At 55.1% G+C, this 14,303-nt stretch overlaps 8 protein-coding genes across 8 annotated transcripts; 4 read left to right on the top strand and 4 right to left on the bottom strand.

The window, feature by feature from the left end:
- Positions 1 to 232: 232 nt before the first annotated feature.
- On the top strand, positions 233 to 1,597 carry TRS65 (Trs65p; the record flags this gene model as incomplete). Its single annotated transcript, NM_212038.1, has 1 exon — positions 233 to 1,597. One exon carries the CDS (start codon positions 233 to 235, stop codon positions 1,595 to 1,597), a length of 1,365 nt encoding a protein of 454 aa, NP_986976.1.
- A 213-nt stretch (positions 1,598 to 1,810) lies between these two features.
- Positions 1,811 to 2,284, top strand: CLC1 (clathrin light chain CLC1; the record flags this gene model as incomplete). Its single annotated transcript, NM_212037.2, has 1 exon — positions 1,811 to 2,284. One exon carries the CDS (start codon positions 1,811 to 1,813, stop codon positions 2,282 to 2,284), a length of 474 nt encoding a protein of 157 aa, NP_986975.1.
- A 72-nt stretch (positions 2,285 to 2,356) lies between these two features.
- PEX35 (Pex35p) lies at positions 2,357 to 3,349 on the bottom strand (the record flags this gene model as incomplete). The annotated part of the gene is made up of 1 exon (NM_212036.2): positions 2,357 to 3,349. One exon carries the CDS (start codon positions 3,347 to 3,349, stop codon positions 2,357 to 2,359), a length of 993 nt encoding a protein of 330 aa, NP_986974.2.
- Positions 3,350 to 3,542: 193 nt separating this feature from the next.
- Positions 3,543 to 6,314, top strand: BBC1 (Bbc1p; the record flags this gene model as incomplete). The annotated part of the gene is made up of 1 exon (NM_212034.1): positions 3,543 to 6,314. One exon carries the CDS (start codon positions 3,543 to 3,545, stop codon positions 6,312 to 6,314), a length of 2,772 nt encoding a protein of 923 aa, NP_986972.1.
- Positions 6,315 to 6,414: 100 nt separating this feature from the next.
- Positions 6,415 to 7,560, bottom strand: PUS6 (pseudouridine synthase PUS6; the record flags this gene model as incomplete). Its single annotated transcript, NM_212033.1, has 1 exon — positions 6,415 to 7,560. The coding sequence occupies one exon, from the start codon at positions 7,558 to 7,560 to the stop codon at positions 6,415 to 6,417; it is 1,146 nt and encodes a 381-aa protein (NP_986971.1).
- Positions 7,561 to 8,099: 539 nt separating this feature from the next.
- Positions 8,100 to 9,236, bottom strand: STD1 (Std1p; the record flags this gene model as incomplete). The annotated part of the gene is made up of 1 exon (NM_212032.1): positions 8,100 to 9,236. One exon carries the CDS (start codon positions 9,234 to 9,236, stop codon positions 8,100 to 8,102), a length of 1,137 nt encoding a protein of 378 aa, NP_986970.1.
- A 522-nt stretch (positions 9,237 to 9,758) lies between these two features.
- RAT1 (ssRNA exonuclease RAT1) lies at positions 9,759 to 12,596 on the bottom strand (the record flags this gene model as incomplete). Its single annotated transcript, NM_212031.2, has 1 exon — positions 9,759 to 12,596. One exon carries the CDS (start codon positions 12,594 to 12,596, stop codon positions 9,759 to 9,761), a length of 2,838 nt encoding a protein of 945 aa, NP_986969.2.
- Positions 12,597 to 12,797: 201 nt separating this feature from the next.
- On the top strand, positions 12,798 to 14,048 carry AGOS_AGR302C (type II protein arginine methyltransferase; the record flags this gene model as incomplete). The annotated part of the gene is made up of 1 exon (NM_212030.2): positions 12,798 to 14,048. The coding sequence occupies one exon, from the start codon at positions 12,798 to 12,800 to the stop codon at positions 14,046 to 14,048; it is 1,251 nt and encodes a 416-aa protein (NP_986968.2).
- Positions 14,049 to 14,303: the final 255 nt, after the last annotated feature.

Below are 14,303 nucleotides of genomic sequence, written 5' to 3'. Positions count from 1 at the left end.
TGTAAATAACAACCATTTAGAAGGTTCCACATATGCTAGGGCGTGGTGTGAACATTGGCGTATGGTATACGTTGTTGGAGGGCGGATTACGTAACTATGGGAATAAGTCTTTCAACACTTCAAGTCTGGAGCTTGAAATTTACGCCCACTTTAACGCTACGTACCTGCGGCCGGCGTGCAGCGACAGCGCCCTTGAAACAGAACTAGACTGACAGCTGCTACAGATAGCGATATGGAGCTGTTATTGCCAGTGTCAGACAGCGGTCCAGAAGCTCGGGAGCTGTCAAGCCTGCGGGGTCTACATGAATCACGTCATTTCTTAATCTTCGACGAAAATCTCCCCATCTACCTTCACTATGATCCGCAATCATACGAATGGAGAGGTTTGGTGATCAGGATAAATGAGACGGTTATGTTTGAGGGCCGGGACAGGAGTATCTGGAGGGTGTGTGGCGAGGACAACGTGTGGAAGTTGGATCCCGAAATAGTGCGCGAGCGGCTCTTCCACAGTAATGTGGTGATGAATAACGGCAATCGGAATAGAATCACGTTGCACGTTCTGTACACGGAGAAGGGAATGGGGGCAACCATTGTACCGGGGCAAGAGAAGACCCTGCCCTGTTTTGAGGCCCTGGCGGAACAAGAGCTGAAGGCAATGGTGGTGGACTCGGCACCGGAGAAGGAGGCGAGTCTGTCGTACCCGATCTATTCACTGCTCAACGTGCGTCTGCGGAACTTCACGCTACCAACCAAGAGTATCGTGCTCTCGTCGCTCGATTTCCAGGCGTCTAAGTCCTTCTGCGAGTTGGTGCGGGATCCGCAGATCAGTATCTCCTTCATCAAGTACGAGCTGGTAGACGGTGTGTCCGCGGTGTCGCTGGCCCCCATGTGCTCCACGAAATTCCCTCTGGTGATGTCGCAGTACGACAGCTTCAGTATCATCTACCGCCTGGTGGAGAACAAGCAGCGGTCGCAGCGTATCCGGATCACGATCGAGTACCAGCTCACCAGCGACGCACACGTATACCCCGTCGTCACGTCATGGGACACAGAAGTCTCTTCCCGGCGGATGGGTGCGGGCACCGCGGTATACCAGCCACCCTCGCAGTCCAATACCACTTACACCACCCCCTACGCTGCGTCGGTGCCGTTTTTTGGCAACGTACTCACGTCCAGTGCCAACCACTTGGAATCGACTGTTTCACTACATCAACAGATACAACCCAAGTTCAATGCCAACGTTTCGTTCACCTTCTTCGAGCCGGCAGTACTTGTATCCGTTGGCCGGAAGTTCACCCTTCGACTCCTGGTCAGCAACTCTTCTCAATGTGCAATAAATCTCGTCGTGTATTACTCATCTATCCGTGCCAAAGAAACCCATGACATGCGGCGCCGCAGGCAATATGAAGGCATCGTCCTGCTCTCGAATGACTACAAGGTGCCCATAATCTATCCGGGGGAGACTTACGAGCTTGAGTTGCACTGCATCGCCTTTATCCCGGGCTACTACCACCACCTAAGGGGACTAAAAGTTGTCGACCTCGACACAAAGGCCGTCCAGGAGATTGGACATAGCATATCAATACTGGCTAGCTAGGCAATGCCCACCCAGCTGGCCTCATTGCATGTATAGACTTGAAATAGACTTAAAGCCCACTGACCTGCATATGTAATTACCGTCACGTGATACATATAGAAGGGGCCGTGCACTGTCTGGCAAGTAGTTCTTGGGATGGAGGCGCACAAGCACACATCACCAACATTCACCGTCTGAGTAGGTGACTGGACTTACGACCGTGCAACTCTAAACATGGCCAACGACTACTCTTCAAGCGACGAACTCAGTGACAGACAGTCCTCCGGCGCTGAGCGCAGCCACGCTGGCGGGGCGCATAGAACCGGCGCTGGCGCCACCAGCGACAGTTCTGAGCCCATTCGCAAGTGGCAGGAGCGGAGGGAAGCAGAGATCGCTGAGCGCGACGAATCAGAGGCTGCTGCGACTCAGCGTCTACAGGCGGAGGCCATAAAGCATATTGATGACTTCTACGAGGTATACAGCAAGAAGAAGCAACAGCAGGTGGAGCAGGCGAGACGCGAAGCCGAAGAGTTTCTGCAGCAGCGCGATACTTTCTTTGACCAGGACAACACCGTGTGGGACCGCGTACTTCAGCTGATCAACACCGAGGATGCTGACGTGTTGGGAGACCGCGACCGTTCCAAGTTCAAGGACATTCTGTTGCGGCTGAAGGGCCAGGAGCATGTTCCAGGAGCAGCTCGCGGCTGACCCTGTCCGGAGCCGTATATTCGGGAGTATATACAATAGTATTAACAAGACTAGATTGCGCCATGTCGCGCGCTACCGTCCATAGAAGTAGAATTCGAGGTTCAGACCCGCTACCATCAGTAGTGGCCTGAGCAGGGGGTCCCTGGCAGCCAGCAGCTGAGTAACCACACTGCGCAGCAGGAAGCGCAACATGCGCCCGTTTACGTTCAGGTACTCGTCGCCGTTCAGGGCCAGAAAAGACAGCATGATCACCGCCACTTTCTGGGAGCCCCCTACATTGCGCACAGGGCGGCAGTTGAACAGCCAGCTCACGGTCTGGCGCCATATCGCCCACTTCAGACAGATGGTGAAGTTGCGCCCGACCGTGCCACCGAGTAGCTTTTCGACGCGCTCACTGCCCGCACCCGCCAGCTCGTTGAGCTCGCGCAGCCGCCGCACCAGGTGCTGCGCGTTCGGCGCAAGCTCCTCATCCGCGTCCGCAGTCGCCCGCCGCCGCTCTGGCACGCGCCGTCCCCCTAGCAGCGCTTGTTTCGCCATGCGCCCAAGCGACAGCGCGTTCCACACACCGTAGAAGAGCGCAAAGTCCATGGCGAACGAGCGCCGCGCAAACAGCGCTCGCGAAGCAAGCCCGGCCTTCACTGTTGCCTGGTGCAGCGCCACGACCAGCACCGCTGCTACCGCCTGCTTCAGCAGCACCCGCGTCCGCGGCCCGGCCTTCCCCACCGCCGCGTCCAGCCCGGCCCCTGCATTCGCCGCAGCCTCCACTGCCACGTAAGACGCCAGCCACTCCGGCACGCCGCCGGCCAGCGCCAGCCCCGCCCCAATTGTACCGTTCCACGCGGCCCACCGGCTGCCCGTCGCCCGTAGTAGCCACGGGTACGCCGTGGCCACCGTTGCCGCAGCCGCTGCCAGTCGCGCTGCAGCGCCCGCTCCACCCCGCAGCGCCCGCCACACGATCAGCAGCCCACCCACCTTGAGCACTCTGGCGACCCGCGCGATGCTCGCCCGTATGTCCTGTTCTCTGGTCACCAGCTCGATAATTTGTTGCACCGTCAGTGTCGCCATCTTGCCGTCTCGCGCAATTCCTGCCCCAGTGGCCCTCAACTGTCCCCACCTAAAGATTGGACGTTCTGTCTTTGTTCCACTTAGTCGTTAGCTGTCGTTAGCATTATAAAGGGACGGTGTTTACGTTCGCGCGCCGTGAGCTGGTTGTATCAGTACTCCGCACAACAACGAAGCTACATACAATAGCGCAAGAATGAACGCGGCCAAGGAACCAGAGGTTCCATTCGATGTGATTGCCAAGTACACGTACGAGTCCATCCATGATGGTGATTTGAACTTTGAGGATGGTCAGAGGATTGAAGTTATATCTATAGAGGACAACCAGTGGTACTATGGGCATTTTGTGGACGGAGCCGGAAATGAACAAGAGGGTATCTTCCCCAAGAATTACGTTGAGGTGGCACAAGATGATATACATTCCGCACCCACCGGGGGGATTGGGATGCATGCAGGGCACTTCCCATCGTTGGACCCTGCTGCACAGATGCCTTACGCGGTGGAGGCGCGGCGGGAGGAGCGGCGCGAGGCGCCGGAACTGGTGAAGCTACACGCAGGGCCGGTGTTCACACCAGAGACGACGCCAGTGACGGCGCGGGACAGCAAGCTAGCGCGGGGGAGCGCGGTGATTGGGGAGGAGAGCTCTGCGGGGGTAGTGGAGCCGCCTCAGTTTAGCTTCAAGGAGCGACTCGCGTTGTTGCAGGAGCACCAGCGGCGCGAGTCGGAGCTGCTGAAGCGCATCCATGCGGAGCGCACACAAGAGGATGCGGATACGCTCCATGAGGGCGCAGCGCGCCGGAGCTCGTTCCTTGACTTGGACTATGCGTACCCCGCAGGGGCGGATGAGACAGATACGCAGCGCGTTGCGGAGAAGGAAGCTGAAGAAGAGGACGAGGAGGAAGATAATGCGGGTCTCAAGCTTTCAGAGGAGTCTAGGCGCGCAGCAATACGGAACCGGATGGCTGTATTGTCCACCGCGGGGCGCTTTGGCGTGGCGGGCGCGTTCAATCCGTTTAGCGTGGCGGTTGCCGCGGGGCTCGAAGCCGAGCCTCAACCACGCGCTGCGGAGGCCAGAAAAGAGGAGCCTGTGGCGGCACCCATTCCTGTTCTCCCAGGCGCCACCGGTGCGTCTCTCAACTTCCGCCGTTCCTCGGAGACCACTGCATATTCGACGCAGGCCGATCAGCCGCTCGAGGACTCGGGCTCTGAACTTGGCGTCGGCGACAAGTCGGACGATATCTCGTTGAATCTCAATCCCATGTCGATCGACACGCCGGGCAACTTGGCCGACGAAGAGAGCGAGGCGTACTTCGACAAAGAGGCCGATATTGGGTCTGGCTTTAAGTCAGCCGATACAGTGACCACGGGTCCTGAGACCAGCGAGGCAATCATCGCCAGTCTTGCCTCGAAGATTGTGATGCCCCGGTTGACTAGCGAGGACCCATCTGAGGACTACCAGTTGCACGCAAAGTTGGTGGCAGAGGTCCCCTCCTTAGCCGGTATTGGCAGGGATTCAACGACCTCTGATCGAGTGTCCCCCACTCGGAACGAGCGGGATATTTCGTCGCCTGTATCCCCCTCGGGTCGCGCATTTAAAGGAAGCTTAGATTCCGCCAGGAGCTCGAAGGATTTCGGCGCGTCCTCGAAAGTGGCACCTTCGCTCGCGAATTTCGCCACGATTGCTCCTACTCCTGCTCCGAAGGTCTCTCATACTTCCTCTACGTCTGCTTCCCCAACGAGGAGAAAGTCACCGTCACCTGTTTCGGAGGCTACAGCGAAGAAGGCAGCACCTCCCCCACCTCCTTCCACAGTAGGTGCACATACAGACTTGGAAGCACCTACTATGGCACCTCCACCTCCACCAATTGGTCATTTGGAGGATGCGAAGGAGCCAAGTGTAAGTTTTGGCAAGTCTTCTAAAAGCTACAAGAGCCGGTCTCTTCGTGAATTTGCCGGTAGGAGCATGCGCGAGCAGCATGCATCCGTTCGTGAAACAACGAGAAGCGTGGTAGATAGGCCTAAGAGTACCGCGCTAGAGCCGGCTAAAGTATCGCTACAGCCAGCTAGGACCCTAGAGCCCAAACGTACACCAAATGCTATATCAAAGTTTGCACCTCCACCTCCACCTCCAACTAACACAACTGTTACTATGCCTACATCCAGCACACAAATTGGCGCTGTGTTGGATCTATCTACAAAGGACTCTGTTGATGACGGGTTGATTGGCGATGCTCATGAACCTACAATTAAGTTTGAGAGGGACGATACGTGGTGGTTGGAAAAAACGGTACCAAAGTCTTTGGTAAACAGCAGGGGTAAGTTCATTTGGGAGGTTGACGAGAAGCTTATCGAAAAGCGCCATGGAGCAAGGATGGTATGCCGTGATTTTTACTTTTTATTTGAAGACTATTCCCAGTTGCATTCATGTGTTGTCTACAATGAGCAGGACTCTATTCATACTGTAAAATACTGGGAAGAAGTCATTCCTTTCGACCCCGAGGAGGCCTTGGCTGTTGAATCTACGGATATGAACAGCCAGCTTTTCGCTAAGGCATACGATATGCTAGGCAAGACTACCAAAAAGTTTATTCCAACTTTATTCTCAGAACTTCCTAGTCTTATTCCTCCGATTGAAAGCTGCACTTATGGCGTCACGGTTCTAACATACGATGCAGGTGGTACGCTTGATTCTGAGGCTATGAAATCTGTTAAGCTTGGCGATTTACTAGTTATTATGTCAGGCCATTTTGTTACTCATGCGAGATTGCTACACAGAAGCAAGTTTGAGGTTACACCAGATAAGCCCCGTGTTAGCATTATTAGCGAGTATGACTACAATAAAAAGAAGATTCGAGTCATCGAAGATCACAATGGTAAGGTTAGACAGGGTAGCTACAAGCTATCTGAATTTGTCAAAGGCCAAATGAAGATTTGCAGGGCTGTCACTAGGAATGTTGTAGGATGGTGATTTTTATGCCGCTATTGTGTGACAATATTTTCCCTTAGCGATGACTTATGTCATATGCATTAGTATACGACTTAATTGCATATATAATACAGTGATGTACTCAATAAATATCAGGCCTCCCTATATCTATCTCTCCAAATTCGAAGGCACTGGCCCATTCGGGATATTCTGTTGTAAAGGATATATCGCTGCCATTATACTTCCATGCATGTAGGTACAAGATCAGCTCATGCTTTTCTGGATCTCTTGGTAACTCCTCCCCACATTCTTCGCACAGGTCACCGGCGGGATTTAAACCTCGCCAGTTTTCATCAATCTCAACAATGAACTCATCGAATAAATGTGACAGCTTATCCTGCTCAATCGTATTCCAATCTTCCACTTCAAGCATAAATGCAGATCGTTTTGGATACTTGGAGTTTTTCACATTGTAAAAGGGATCATTAACAATTGGGTGTCCGAGGCGTGCAAGGTGGATTCTAATCTGATGTGTGCGACCAGTCAGCGGCTTGCACAGAACCAAAGACTGATTCAATTCCTCATTATATGCAACATGATAAAACTCAGTCAGTGCATCACGAACTGGCGCAAAGGCTCCTTTCAGGCTCTTCTTAGGTTCAAACGTGTAGATGGGAGAAGAAGCAGTTTTCTTATTAAAATCAAAATTACCATCAACACGGGCTAGGTACCACTTATTCATGTTCTGATCTCTTATCTGGCTTTGTAGTCTGCTAGCTGTCTGCTGTGTCTTGGCAAAGATGAGTAAGCCAGACGTTATCTTGTCCAGCCTGTAGCAGGGAAACAACGGATATCCCCGAGCGTCTTCTAACACCTCTGTCAGAGTATTCTTATAGAAGTATGCAGTTGGATGGATAGGTATTCCACATGGCTTATCGATGACCAGAAGGTCGTTATCCTCGAAAACTACCTTCAGGCCAGCGGTATTGTGTGCAACGTTGTGTAATAGAGGCCATTGAAGTACTGGTGGCTCGTGATTGTGCTGCTTTGACTGAAAGACGTCTTTGTTCTTAATAAGCTCCGTATTAGCATTCAATACCACGCCATCCCTTAGAAGCTGGCAATGTCCCGCTAGTATCTTAGCCTGCACTTGTTCCGAACTGAAGTGGAACTCCTCCATCAGCACTTGTGCCAGTGTTCTGCCATACCAGCGCCCTTTTACAAAGGAAGACCGAGTGTTCCAATATGGAGCTAGCTTCCTCAGGCCATTTTGAACGTACGGTTCCATTTTGCGTCCAGGTATACCTGAGAACTTATCTCTGCTCTCTCTTAAAGCCGTGATGAGATGTCTGTAAGTGTGCTTTGAAAAAATTATATTACGTAACAATCGTCGAAACAGAAGCTTACGGCATATTGCTATATACTACATTAAGATCGGAACAAATATAGGTTGTGATGAAGAGCTCACCATGAGCCCTTAGAATCGATAAACCTTTGGTCATAGCGGGATTCAAGCACATTTGCTTAGATTAGCTATACGGTTGCACGTTCCAGGTATTACACCTCAACTGACGTCCCTATTAGGTTGCAGCAGTCTCCTAATTCAGTTCAAATCTGCGGGCATTACCAATTAGAAAACATGAAGGTAGTAGCGGGGAGTCATGCCATTGAAGGCCTGCACTGGCATCAGCTAAAAAGGAGGTAGGCCTAATGTGCCTACGACATATTTGCTGGTGCATGCGGAAAACAGGTAGTAGAATACCCTATGCTGAGGTTCCGTGAAAATCAGGTAGTGGCAGCTGAACACCACTGGTGTCACGATATGCGTCATATTCTGTCAGGTGTCCAGTCTAGGCCCAGCCGTTGGTATACAGCAACCTGGCACTGCAACCATATTTGTGACTTTTCTTCCTTTGTTAAGCTGACCTTTAGCGGCCTCTTTATCTGTTCTTGTTGGCGCTGGCGCTGTTGCTGGTAAGTCCCCCTAATGAGCGCTCGCTTGAGCAGGGAGGTCGAACCGCTGTACTTCTGCGGAATTAGCGTCGGAGGCGGCATCACCGCCTTGCTTTGCTCCTGTTTACGCCTTTTGTACTCTATGCAGGCGTTACGAAAGTCAAAGCGGCATTGAGCCTCGACAGCCAGGTTCAAAAGATAGTTCTCGATAATATTCCGCCATTCCGGCTTCGACAGGCGCATCACCGGCTCGTCCACCCCTATCATCTGGGCATGGCGCTTCCGCGCAGTCGAGACGGTGTATTGGGCACTGGCAAGCTTGAAATCTGGGTCCAGGTTCGCCTCCAGGTATATGTCAGATGTAACCAGTGTTTTGATGATGGTCTCGTCCGGCGAGTCCAACCTCAGCAGCTGAAACCGGAAATGCGGCATCATTTCCGCCCCCTGCTGCTTCTCGAAGATAATATCAGGTAACTGGCCACCCCACTCCTCACGCAAGCGCTCCACTATCAGCAGGGAGCGCAGATCGTTGAGATCCCAGTCCAGCAGCTCCCGCTTCGTGAACTTCGGCCGCCCGTTCGGGAGCAAGTCTTTCGGCCGCATCAGTATCTCCGGCGCATACATGTCGTAGAACATCTTTGGGAGTGCTTGCTCCAGTGTCACCACCGTCTGTACGTCAAGGACCGTCTGCACCTCCAGTGACGACGCCTCGGTTAGCTCGCTGCGGTGTGAAAACAGCGAGGTCTGCACAGACGCCGCGCTTGACGCCAGGGAGCGCTGGTCCAGCGACCGCCTGCTGCAGCTGGCGCGCCCCTGCAACAGGCGCTTGCGGATCTCGTCGCGCGCGCGGTCCGCGTACTCCGCGGGCGCGTGCACAAACTCCTTCTGTGCCCCCGCAACACTCGCGCCCTCTCCCTCCTCGCTGATCGTGCCTAGCTCGCCCGAACGCCGCCGCCAGAGCCCAGGCAGCAGCGGCTTCGTGCTGGTCGGCGGAGCCGCAGACACAAACATATGCCACTTTAACCTTCGTGTTCGACTTTCGTCTCAGCCTGTCCCTGCAGACTTGAAATTCGCCTGGCTCGTCAATTACGTAGCTCTTTGTGCGCAGTTTGTTCTTCCCTGCCTCGTGGCGTACCACGAGAAACTGCCCGCACGCTCACACCCGGGTGCCCTCACCTACCGCTAATAAATACCGCCAGCTTTTGGAAAAATTTCCCGTCATTTTGGTGCTACTATAGAGCCATCTCCTACGCAGCCTATAGTACGGGAGCCGGCGCTGGCAGATCTTATTTGCTCTCGGGGAAAAGCGGCGCGTCGGGTTTATTCCGAAGCGAGGAGGCGCTGGGCGGAATAACCGCACGGCAGGTCGGCGGCAACAGAGATCTGGAACACGTGAATTGCGGGGAAGTTATTCCGGGTAGCCGGAGTAACTTGCTCCGGAAGGAGTTCCCAAAACGGAAGTTGGCGGACGCACGGCGCCGCACACCGCAGCGTAATGAATTACGTAACGTATTATACAAAGACGCGGCCAGGTTAGTGAAAACGCCTTGGCTGGTAGCGGGACTGAGTTACACGAGGACCCTGGGCCAACGGAGGGCCACCAGAAGAGTGGGAGTGCATATGGGCAGGCGGATATGGCCGATCCTGCATGAGCTGTTGGTGGAACAGAAAGGCGCGGTAGCCGCCGATGCGAGGTTGGTATTGGGTGACGGCAGCAGGGCCGACAGGCACCAGGTTGTGCTTCATGGTGTGAGGATTCCAGCGCTGAGGATACTTGTACATGATGGCGTCACGATCTGCTGGCGATAGCTGGGCCTCGGGAGGGATGAAACCGTTGAGTAGAATAGACTTGCTGGGGGCAGGGAGCTGCGGCATGCGATAGGCGGTCTTGAGGAAGAGGTTGGTGCTGATGTCCGGCAGGGAGCCTGCGGCAAGCGGACAGAGCATCTTGGTGTTGGGACGGAAGCCCTCCGCGTCGGACAGCGCTGTGCCTGCGAGGCCACTTTTGAAATGACGGAAGTTGACGGGTTGGGGAGCCGGGTCCGTGTAGAGACGCGCGAGGAAACGTTCGTAATGTGTGTTTTTATTGCTGATGAGCAGCACCTCGTCACGCCGGACGTTTCGGGCGCGCTCGGCTTCGGAAAGAAGCGGGTATTTCTGACGCACAGCGGCGAGCAGCCGGGTCTCGTCGATGAAGGGGAGAAGGACGAGAGCCTTCCACGCCATCTTTTCGCCGTTCATATCGATGGGGAACTCCTCAGGGTAGAAGTCGTAGATCTCGGACTCGGGGTCCGACATGAGCGACCGGAACACGTCTGGCAGGTTGTGGCTGGAGGCGGCGGGCAGCACACTCATGAGCTGCTCATAGGGGAGGAAAGGCTCGCCGAGGTCGAAGGTCACCGACAGGTCCGATATGCCTGTGAAATCGGATGCGAATGGTGCGTAGTGGTACGGATAGTACCACGTCCAGGACGGGCAACCCTGGTAGTAGTACAGGAGAACCCACGATATGCCCTCTACATAGCTGCGGACCACTTTCTTGCGCAACGCGTCGATACTGCCTGTCGGAACATGGAACTTGGCTTGGTAGTAGCGGTCGTGGTAGCCTGGCTCAAAGAGCCGCACACCTGTATCCGTATCCAGAAATCCAGGTGTGAGCATTCCAGTGGAGATCGGGATATCGACTTGCGAGGCTGTTTCGGAGCTCGCAGGCGTCGCTGCCTCTGTCTCCGAAGCAGATGGTGCCTTATGGGGATTTTTTGGCTCGGGCGCGCCCTCAGGATCTTCTGCAGCCTTGCGCTTCGCCAAAATACGCTCCCGTAAGGATGCCGCAGCGGAGAGATTATCGCCCTTAGACACCTCGATGGCGCTCTCAAGCTCCTCTTGAGAAAAGTCCCTTGTATCAGATGTCCGCTGTGTCCTGTTCTCGTCACTACGCCGCTTGAGTGCGTCTAGAGCCTTGGTGTTGCCCTCATTTGCCAACGTGATCTCCTTGCGCATGTTGGCAAAGTCTTTGTTAGTCAGATTCAGAGAACCCGCAGCGGCATTCCCATTGACGTCAAAGACTGGCATGCTTTCCAAGGGAACTGTGAAGTTTCTATCAACCTTCCCCTTGGTGACATTCGGGTTGTTCTTTAACATCTTGCGTCTTTCTTGCGCCTCTTTCTTGCGCAGTTCCTGCTCGTATTTCTTCTTGAAGATATCTGATTCACGGTTGCCCAGTTGGGCAAGCACCTTTTCCACGCCCTTGAGATTCAGCTTCCCATCGCAGGTCAGGTACGTCTTTAAGGAGGGAAGCACAGCCTTCCATATATCTACCAGTATATCGATACTGTTCTCTCGCACGTCCAACGACGGCAGGTGAGGAAGAAAATCGTTTCCGCAGAAGAAACACATAAATACCCAGTCGTCAATCGCCCGTTCCAGATCGAAGTGGAACGGCAGACGCGGCACAAGCAGTTCTGCCGAGAGATACTCTCGCAGCACGCTGACGTGCAGCCACAGGAACGGTTTCTCTGCGTCCTGTTCAATCAGGGCCTGCTTTTCTTCCGCAGACATATCCATCATGTCGTGCTGCCGGGGTCGCCTCCTGTTATCCTGCGCGAAGACATCCTCACGCAATATCTTGAAGTGGGGCTCGTGGGTTGCAAGACCCAGAAAGATTAAATCAGCATCTAACCCGTATATACAGTGTGTAGTGTTGGGATTGTATTGAACGTCAGCTCGCTGGGATCTGATAAAATTCATTATCTTGTGCTCACCTTCTCCTGGCACTGTAGCGTCACTGATGATCACCTGTAGATTCTTCCACCCTGGGTCGGTCGCAAGCTTGAAGCTCGTCCAGTAGCGCAGTGCTGCAGCTAACTTGTCCATGAACGGAGTGCCAGGGGTAATGGCGTTGGTGTCCCACGACTTCTTGGCCTTCACCGCGTCATCGATCATCTCGCCGTAGGCCTCACGCTCGGCAAGCACCCTGGCCTTCTCTTCGTTTGCCAGCTTTGCGTCGCGGGCACTGCGGAACCGCCGCGACCGCTGCTGGTTCATCTTCGCACGTGGTGCCACACCGTCCACCGCTATCATCAGCACCTTGCGCGGCCGCGCCATGTTCAGCACCCGGTTGGTGTACTCGAACACCGCGAGCAGCATCTCGTCCTCCGTCTCGGGCGCCGGCTTGTTCTCAGGGTGCGAACATGGGTGCACAATACCGTTCATATCGAGGTACAGGTTATCTAACTCTCCATTTGGATTAGCTGCTGAATAGTCAATCGGTAGCTTTACTCCGTCCACCACCTGAGGCGTATCCTCGATCACTGGTGATATAATCTTTGGATATTTTCTGGATAACCATCTGAAGAAAGATGGAACACCCATAGCGCTTGGTGTTTGTTCTAGTCGTCAAACGCTGTTTTGATCTCATGTGACAGTATCAAGACATAAAGTCCAAGAAGCGGAAAATTTTCACGAACAGTAACGGACCGATCCCCGCGCACGTGACTTTAAAAGGGCTGGGCACAGACACGGCCTGCACGAAGCTAAGGCTGGGCCGATGGCCGCGGTGTGTCTGGTCTCGCAATGCTGCTGTGGCAGTATATTGTGCTGCGGGGTCAATTGGCTGCGCTTTTAAGCTCGCCCTGCAATCTCGACAACCTGACTCACCGGGCTACGTTGGCAACGGTACAGCAACGCGAAGACATGCGGCAATGCATCCGAAGACTCGCTGAGAGCAGCAGGGCGCTTCCGCAGCTCACTACGAAGGAGCTCCTCGCGCAGGGGCGGGTGCCGTCCTTTTCGGTGACCTACCGGGACTTCATGGAGTGGAACAACATTCAGGTGGCGCGGCATGGGCGCTTCTTCGAGAAACGTAACGCGGCGTCGCTCTCGCAGCTGCACTCGCTGGGCCGCGCGGAACCGCTGCTGTGCCACGCGCTCGCGCGGTGGATGCACGTAGACTACAAGCTCAACAGCTACCCTTACTACGATCTAAACGTGCTGCTGGTGTATACGGACTGGGACCAGGCCCAGCGCGTGGCCGGCGCGCTGGTGGCGTTTCTGGAGCGCGTGCAGGCGGCCAGCGGGCAGCGCGTGAATTGCTTCCTCGCCCCGCTGCACGACGCGCCCGCGCCCGCGCGCCGGAGGGCGGCTGTTCCCCCTGGCGTGCGCGTGCTGGACAGCGGGCTGCTGCTGGGTCCGGAGCCGTGCCGCATGGAGGACCCTGTCTACGTTGTGCTCATGAATGACGTCGTGCGGTATCTGTCGTGCGACCTTGTGCGCATGGGCAACGGCGGCGACTGGCAGCAGATGCACCTCGACGTCGAGAAGCGCAGCACCCAGCGCGTGTGGTTCGACACCATGGACCACTGGTGCCACGCGGCCACCACGCTCCACGTGCCGCAGGGTATGGAGTTCCGGCCGGGCACCAGGATGTTCGTTCCCACGCGCCTGACGCAGCTCCTCCACTGCCTGTGCGAATACATGCCCGAGCACAGACTCTTCGCGCTGGACATGCCGCAGCAGCGCCAGTGGTGGTACTGGCTCTACTACAACAACCAGCGCACCGTCACCGACGCGATTCAGGTCCACCAGCTGCACGACGTGTTTACCAAGTCCGAGGTCGAGACGGTCTTCGCCGCCGACTTCGCCAGCCTGAAGCGCCTGTACGCGCTCGTGTCCGACGGCCTCAAGCTCGCGCACACCGAGCCGGCCGCCGACTTTGCCAGCCACTGGACCGACCTGCGCGAGAGCGAAGAACTTCTCGGCCGCGATTTATCCGCAGAGTATGCTTCTCTGCAGGCCTGCATGCTTTCTGTGATGCGCGCGCTGTAGGAAATGGGCTCCTGGCGCGCGCAGATGCGCACACTGCCACTGTCGGTGTTCGTTTCGCCGAACCGCTGTTTTTCGGCCGTCATCGCCGCGACACGAGGCAATTATCGGATCTGGTAGTCTTGTTCTGATTGTTGCGCTCTGACCTAGAGGTAAGAGCGCAGGCGCCTGCGCCTTGAAAACCCGTGCCACAGATGCCACAGTGCGTGAGTCCGGCGGTGGGGCTAACGCAGCATGCCAAAGCGGATCGGCAGCCTT

The sequence above is a fragment of the Eremothecium gossypii genome, chromosome VII (genome assembly GCF_000091025.4).
Source record: "Eremothecium gossypii ATCC 10895 chromosome VII, complete sequence".
Lineage (NCBI taxonomy): Eukaryota > Fungi > Ascomycota > Saccharomycetes > Saccharomycetales > Saccharomycetaceae > Eremothecium > Eremothecium gossypii.
This window is presented reverse-complemented; position numbering and strand designations above follow the sequence as displayed.